Source organism: Nelumbo lutea, chromosome 8 (assembly GCF_056320005.1).
Source record: "Nelumbo lutea isolate HS-2025 chromosome 8, American lotus-T2T, whole genome shotgun sequence".
In the NCBI taxonomy this organism is placed as follows: Eukaryota; Viridiplantae; Streptophyta; class Magnoliopsida; order Proteales; family Nelumbonaceae; genus Nelumbo; species Nelumbo lutea.
The window spans coordinates 30,432,040-30,439,792 of NC_142691.1; the positions used below are offsets into that span (position 1 = coordinate 30,432,040).

General features: G+C 36.4%; 1 protein-coding gene across 1 annotated transcript; it reads left to right on the forward strand.

The window, feature by feature from the left end:
* Positions 1–1,941: 1,941 nt before the first annotated feature.
* On the forward strand, positions 1,942–6,682 carry LOC148843671 (protein SIEVE ELEMENT OCCLUSION A-like). The gene is made up of 8 exons (XM_088956581.1): positions 1,942–2,171; positions 2,283–2,330; positions 2,729–2,779; positions 4,094–4,530; positions 4,630–4,739; positions 4,944–5,062; positions 5,158–5,646; positions 5,738–6,682. The coding sequence occupies exons 1-8, from the start codon at positions 1,998–2,000 to the stop codon at positions 6,425–6,427; spliced, it is 2,118 nt and encodes a 705-aa protein (XP_088812707.1). The 5' UTR covers positions 1,942–1,997; the 3' UTR covers positions 6,428–6,682.
* The last annotated feature ends 1,071 nt before the right edge of the window (positions 6,683–7,753 follow it).

The following is a 7,753-nucleotide window of genomic DNA, read 5'->3' on the forward strand; positions in this document are numbered from 1 at the left end:
AATGAATACCAATAGAACTTAAGTGAAGAGAAAAATGGTTGTTCAAATTATATTTCTGTCCTTACAATTAGAGAATAAATAAATTTAAAAATTAGGATATTTTAATCATACAAAAGTTAGTTTCGCACTATCATTCACACTTTTAATAGTAGTATAGAATATTCTATACATTTTAGAGATAAAACTCATAATTCATCAAATTATTAATTAATGTTGTTCATGAAAAAAGGAGGGTGTAGATATACTGTATGTAACAAAAACCATCGCTATATTAAAAAAAAAGTGATCTATATATACAGAAGGATTAAATTAACCATTGCTATATATAACAAAAGCATCATTATATGTATTAAAAGTCTTATAATTTTTCATCTATATAGATATTGCAACAGTCTATACCAATAGAAATAATCGCCCCTAAAATGTAATGAAACCATGCATGGTTATAGAAATTAAAAACAATATAATTTTTCATTTTTATAAACGATTAAAACCATGATATAGTAATATTGACAGCCAATCTATTGCTAAATGCAAAACAAAACTGTTACTAAAATTCAAGGTTTTCAAAACCGGACTGGACAAGACAGTCAGACCATTTTACCTCAGGGTGATCGGTTCCGTTTTACCCCAGAACCATTATTTCATCAAGAACCATTGATTTGGTCAATAAATTGATGACCCGGGCAGTCGAACCATCCAACGGTTTGACAGCTTTTTATTTTTTTTTTAAATTTGTTTATTTTTTTGTTAAAACGGGCTGTCTGTTCAGTTCAAACAATTGGAAACCAAACTAAAACATTACTAAAAAGTATACATTGAATCATTTGTACGTTTTTGCCTACTATGAATGGAAATAAAATCCATCGTTATAGATTGTACTCTTGATATTGCAAGCACACCTTTCTCTTTAACAAAACAAAAATATATATTACAGGTACACCTCTATCTACTTGTGCTTTAGAATAGACTTTGACACGTCTATGCTCTTACACCTCCCTTTGGCCAATTTTCTGTACAGTTTTTTATACAAAACATCTTAAATTAAGACTTCAGGGATTTCTTGACAAATTGAGAATGGGAAACAGACAACTTCTTTCCTTTAAATATTGGATTCTAACATCCTTTAACTAATAACCTTTTGTGGTTGTTTATAATCTAAAAAAGAAAAATAAACTCGACCAAATAATCATCAACTATGCCAACGTGCAACATACCTAGTTCATTCCGATATTTTATGAAAAAAAAAAAGAAAGAAAGAAAAAGAGTTTAGATGGTCACTTTGTGCATGAAAAGAAGCAACATATACTGCCATGGAAAAAAAGAAAAGAAAGAAAAAGAGTTTAGAAGACGCTCAATGGAAAGTTATTCCAACTTAAGCGAGAGTATTAACATCATTCAACTTCTATTACCATAACCAACCACGTCAGTCATCACTCACCGGAAAGCTTATCTATTCTCTCCCCTCCTTTTATCACATTATTTTTTGGATAATATACGATGATACCTCAATCTCCTTCAGATATGCCAACGTGCAACACGACACTATGGTTGAACTGTTGATCCGAAAACCAGTAGCTAGAACTATTTTATTTCCGGGTCCTTTTTTAATATCGTGCAACACACAATATGACCAAAATCTTATGAAGTGTGGTCTACTCTTGGCATCTCTTCCTTTTCCAAGGACTGATTAAAATAAGTAAGGTATATATGCTTCACTCTTTCCGATTAATGGTGAGATTTTCTCCATCTGAACCAAAAGGATAAAGAAGGTGGGGGTATGTATCAGATCCTGCCAATACCATGCAGTAAAACGTAGCAATGCCTTCGTTGGTCCTAAAAAGAAGAGAAAGTGATATTTGGAAGACTGGCATATTTTGGGCGAAGAGAGGGAATCGTGGGCCTTTGTTGGGATTCCTATATAAGCCCAATCTTCCCCCTCCTAGGCCCAAGGGAGTAGCTGATCAGAGGTCTGTAATTCGAGTAATTTAACCAGGATGGCCCAAATCTGCCCATGTGCTAATTCGAGTTTCATTTACCTCTTTGGTGATGACATAGACATTGAAGACGTCCACAAGACGCATGAATCAGGCAATGCCTTCAGTGATTATGAAGAAATTGTTCACATAATCACTGATATCCTCAAACCGGCCTTCGTTGTTTATCGCAAGGTGGGTTATCTTTCTCTTTATTGTTTTTTTTCATTCTTTATAAATAGATAGATAGATAGATAGATAGATAGATTTTATAAGAATGTATAACTGGGCTTAACTATAATGCAGGTTGTTGAAGAGAAAGGTCCAGAGAATGAAGTACCTGAGTCTTCCAAGGTAATGATACCTCAAGAAATAACAAAAATGGGGCTTTATATAAAATGAACACTTTACTTTGATTTTATTGCATGTCATAAAAGTTAAAACATGTTGTTTATATTATGTTAATTGTATTGTATTTTCATGGGAAAATCTATGATGCCAGAAAGATATGATATCGAAAAAGCTTTGACCAATCAAAGCACCCCCAATGAATTTTTATTAATACCACCTGATTGGTCATGACCTCTTTAGTGATACCCGTAGGTTGGCCTTAAGCTTTTCCGAGATATCATATCTTTCCGGTATCATAGTTGAACCCTGTTTTTATCCTTTACTTGCACATGTACATAGTATGTGCCATTACACTATAATTACCAAATGGGGCTTGATATATTTGGACTACGATTCTGCAGGATCCATTGAAACTAGAGCTTCTTCAAATAATTCAGGAGATCTATTGGAAGGTATCCAATTATCCATTATCCAAATATATGATAAGACCATGATTAATTTTGAAAAAGTCGAATTAGAACTACTGCACTGCAGTTTAAGCCAACTCTTTCCCTTCTATCTTAAAGATAGAAGCTTAATTAATGCTAGATATATCATCATTATCATCACCAAGACTTATTCCGTGTAGGGGTGGCAACGAGCCGAGATTTTCACGAACTGCTCGAGCTCAATTCAATGGCTCGATTATTAATCGAGTCAAGCTCGAGCCTACTAGAGCTTGGCTCGTGAGGCTCGCAAGCTGGCTCAAATATATATATATATATATATATATATATATATATATATATATATATATATATAATAAAAATATTATAATTATTAATTTTAAATATAAAATAAAAAAATTTATATGTAATTTTTATTTTTATAAAATATTTTTATAATAAAATATTTAAAAAATATATAATAAAATATTTTTATAAAATATAAAACGAGTCGAGTCGAGTTGAGCTTGAGCTTATGAACTCTTAACTGAGCCAAGCTCGAGCTCAAGGTTTTGGCTCGAATCGAGCTCGAGCTCAAGGTTCTGGCTCGAACCGAGCTCGAGCTCAAGGTTTTGGCTCGAACCGAGCTCGAGCTCGAGCTCGAACCTTATAGAATAGTCTCGAGCCGAGCTCAAGCCTAGTACTATTCGGCTCGAATCCACCCCTAATTCCGTGGAATTGGCTATATGAATCCCATTTCATCATTCCATTATATTTAATGTCATATGCATTGTTAAAGTATTAGCACTTAAATAATTTTTTTTACTACTTACACCCATTATTTTTGCTCATGTCTTCCCCTTCTAACTGCTTCAACTTGCAATAGATCATTTCTTCTTAAGGGTGCTGTTAATGGTCTTCCATGCACATGACCGTACCACTTTGGTCAACTTTCTTTTCCCTTAATTTTTAATTTTTAATGAATATTTTATTACAAAAATACCATATATATATATATATATATATATATATATATATATATATCAATTTTCTATCATTTTATCACTTATTGGAGCTACTCCTAAATTCTTATAAATGGCAAATACCTGAAATTACAATTTTTTTTATTTTGCTTTATTTTATTCTTACTTGATTCAAGTTGCAGGTCGGAAATATTGTGTGAATAGAAATAGTAATTGCACTAATTAATTAATAGAACTTCTGAGATCATCAACAATTTAGCTTAATTAGTTATATATATATATATATATTGTATGTTTTATTTTGTACCTTATTATCTACTCTATTGTGGTGGAAGTAAATTGTTTATAAATGGGGCAGATGTTATGCACGTGTTATTGTGAGGGCAAACCGCGTCTAGGTGTAGATGGAGATGAAAAAGAATGCATAAAATACATGTTTGGTTTAGTGAAAAAATACCCGTATGATGCAAAGCTGCTTCTGGTGCTGGCTGCATTTGCCATGATCTATCGTGAATACTTGTGGTCTACCCAAGACGACACTTCCCAAGTAGACTCCTATCGTAACCTCAAACAACGCATTTTCTGCAAAGGGAAGCTCTCAGAAGAAGAGAAGGAGCATCTTAAGAGTCTAAATTCTCTAGTAACCAAAATGCTGCATCTCACAAAACCAATTATCAGTCTCACCAGCTACACAAACATTGAATACCAAAGCTTGTATGTTAGGATCGTTGCTTACCACATGATTCGAGCTGTAGTCGTCTGCTTCTCTTCCACCATGAAATTGATAAAAGTGAAGTATGTCTCGCTCTCTCTCTCTCTCTCTCTCTCTCTCTCCCTTCCCTCTCTCTGTTTGTTTCTATTTATTTAATTCACAAAATTATTTTATTGTTACAGGTATACGAATTCATCAGAAGAGATGAAGCGGAAGACAAAACAACTGTTAAAGCGACTGGACGAATTAAAGCATGCGGAGAAATTCTTAAATGACTTAAAGGAACAAGCAGGTTTGATAGCTCGCTCTATCCAGAAATGATTTTTAATAAACTCGTTTATAGATTCATTTCCCCTCCAGCAACAATAAAGTTTGGGGTTAATAAATGGGGCAATCTGCCCACAATTCTGGATAGAGAGTGGGTGATAATAGTGTATGAGAAGTCCAGACCGCAATTAATTAAGATCTAACAGAAGTTGTTTGGGACCTCTTGCAGACTGTTCTAACTTTGCAATGGACTGCTTTGTAAAACCTAGTCATACAGATGTTGTTGATTTAATCAAGAAGTTGTTCATCAAGCCAATTGAAGGAGCAGGACTCAAGCGGGATGGGAAGGTAGGATGCTACTGACAGACGACAAGCATTAATTATTTCAGGCCAATGCAAAGCAAAGAGCTAACGTGCTTAAATTAATGCATGACTTTTGGCAGGATGTTCTCAATTTTGAAGTTTTCAAGGGCAAATCAGTTGGCTTATTCATCTCAGACTTGGACTACTACCAAGAGAACATTTCAGAAAAATTCAAGGCTCTAACAACAGTTTATAAGGAATACAATAAGACGTTATTCGAAGTCATCTGGTTTCCTATAGTAGAAGAAGGGCAAAAAGAAGACCCAGACCCAAAAGCTGATAAGAACCAAATGCCATGGTTCTGGTGCAAACCTTCAACCATCAAACGCCCATTCAAGTGTTATATCAAGGAATGCTGGAACTACCAGAAGAAGCCCATACTGGTTGTCCTAGACAAAGAAGGAAAGATCATCTCCCCCAATGCACTTCCCATGATTGAGATTTGGGGAACTAGAGCTCACCCTTTCTCCAAGGATAAGGAAGTTGAGCTCTGGCGAAACGAAGAAGATCGTTGGAACAAGGAGAAATGGGCTCTCATCTTTAATCGCTTGGACACCAAAATTCTATCGGTACATCTCTCTCTCTCTCTCTCTCTCTTTCATATTCTCTCTCTCTCTCTCTCTCTCTCTCTCATGTGAAGCTTCTATATAACTGAATCAGATGGGGAAGACATTGTGCTTGCTTGGAGGTTCTGATGTTCAGTGGTTAAGGAGCTTTGTGATACAAATAAAAGATATTAAAGAAAAGCTCAACCAGATGGATATCGCAATCGTCTACATGGGGACGAATTTGCTTGATGAGCAAAAATTGCAGAGTATCCTAAGCACCATAACCAAGGACAATGAACAACATTTCTTCCAGCCTTTGGAAGAGAAGAAAGGAAATGAATCAGTCACCTGGCCTAAGAGGATCATAGATTTCTGGCGTTATCTGGAGAACTACCAGTACTTGAGGATGGAAAACTGTGAGAAGCCGTTCCATGACGACGAAATCTTGAAAGAGTTAATGCCCATATCAAGCTTCAACGCAATTGCGGATCGTTGGGCCATTATCTTCCAAGGGTCTGCCGAGGTGAAGGAGTTCTTCAAATTCAATGGAGAGGAATGGAGTAAATGCTCTGAGAAGCTCGGCATAAAAATTTCCAGTGGGAAACCCAAAACCCCAACAGAGGACAAATTCTGGAAAGTGTTGCAAGCAGCTCAGCAGGAGCATTGTTTCCGGCTGGTAGTCCCTCAAACCACTGCTCACTATTCCAGAATGGTTCTCAAGTGTCTGAAATGTGATCGTTCCATGGAGAAGACCTTTCTTTACACATGCTGTGCCAAGGAATCAAGCCAATCCACAATCTAGTAGGCTTGCTTCGATTCAGAATTTCAAATCAGGTTTGGTTTTCTAATAATAATAAGCTCCTTAGGAGTTTGCTAGCTGATTGAAGCCATGAAGTTTTCAGCTTTGGGCTTATTGGTTGGATTTGGGAAATAGCAGCATCGTCTATTTCGTTTGTCTCTCTCTTTTGTTGGGCTTACAGTTGCTTGTGCTTGTATTTGACTTTTGTGTGCTTGTGTTGTTTCCTTGCTTAATAAAATAAACGTCTATGTTCTACAAGTGTTTCTGCCTATTATTTCTTTTTTACTATGTGGGGATGTTGATTTTGGCCTCGAGAATGAGTCCGGATCTCCTGCACTCCATCGTGGAAGTGGTGCACGCATAGAACCCTTGGCATTCACTCTTCAAATAGAGGGATGCCAAGCGATCAATCTACTGGGCCATTGACTTCTGTTTTGTATCATATATAATTTCCTTCTTCCTTCTAGTAAATTTTACTAAGGCTGTATTTGGAAACAATGCAAATAGAGTGTAAATCCCGGTTCAGGGTAAATTTGGCAATAATACATTTATACCTTGACAAATGACAGACCAATGCATATTTACATTGATAATAAGACGTAAAAGTTGAAACACAACAATGGTTTTGAGAGAGTTGAATGCAATACTTGGATTATTGAGCAACTTGTGTATTTATACATACAGGAGAGGAGACGTGGGGGATGGGAGAGTATAAAGATAAACACAGTGCTGTTACACTAATGATAAGGATAGAGAAGGATAAGCAATATATCCTTATCGTGAAAACAGTCTCAAATAAGTCACTGTGTAGGAAGGGTTCTGGACGTCGAACTGTTGTAACGGCCATCCGTTGGAGACAGCAAGACTGAGTATAACACGAATAGTTGTGGGCTGAATGTCTCTTGAAAGTCAAGACCCTCTCTTTGATGACGGGGCTGAATGTCTCAGCAAGACTGAGTATAACCCGTCCCCGCCCTATCCCCAGTTTGGCGAAAAAATATTTTCTCCTTCCCCGCCCTGTTCGGTGTAGGGTGGGGCGGGGCCCCGGTTATACGGGGGAAATTGACATCCCTAATGATGGGTGCAAGTGTGAAAAAATGAATGAGAGGAAAGATAGGAAGACCCCATCTTATCACAATGAATAACTAGTGTTGTGGGTAGTTGAACCCCAAGATCTGTTAAGAGAGACTGTAGCCAAAGTATCTAAGTGGTTATGTTGGTGAGAGAACAAAACTCAGCTTTGGTACTAGAGTGTGCAACGGTTTGCTGCTTCTTAGCGCTCTAGTTGATGAAGTGAGAGCCAAGGAAGATATAGAAACCACTACTAGG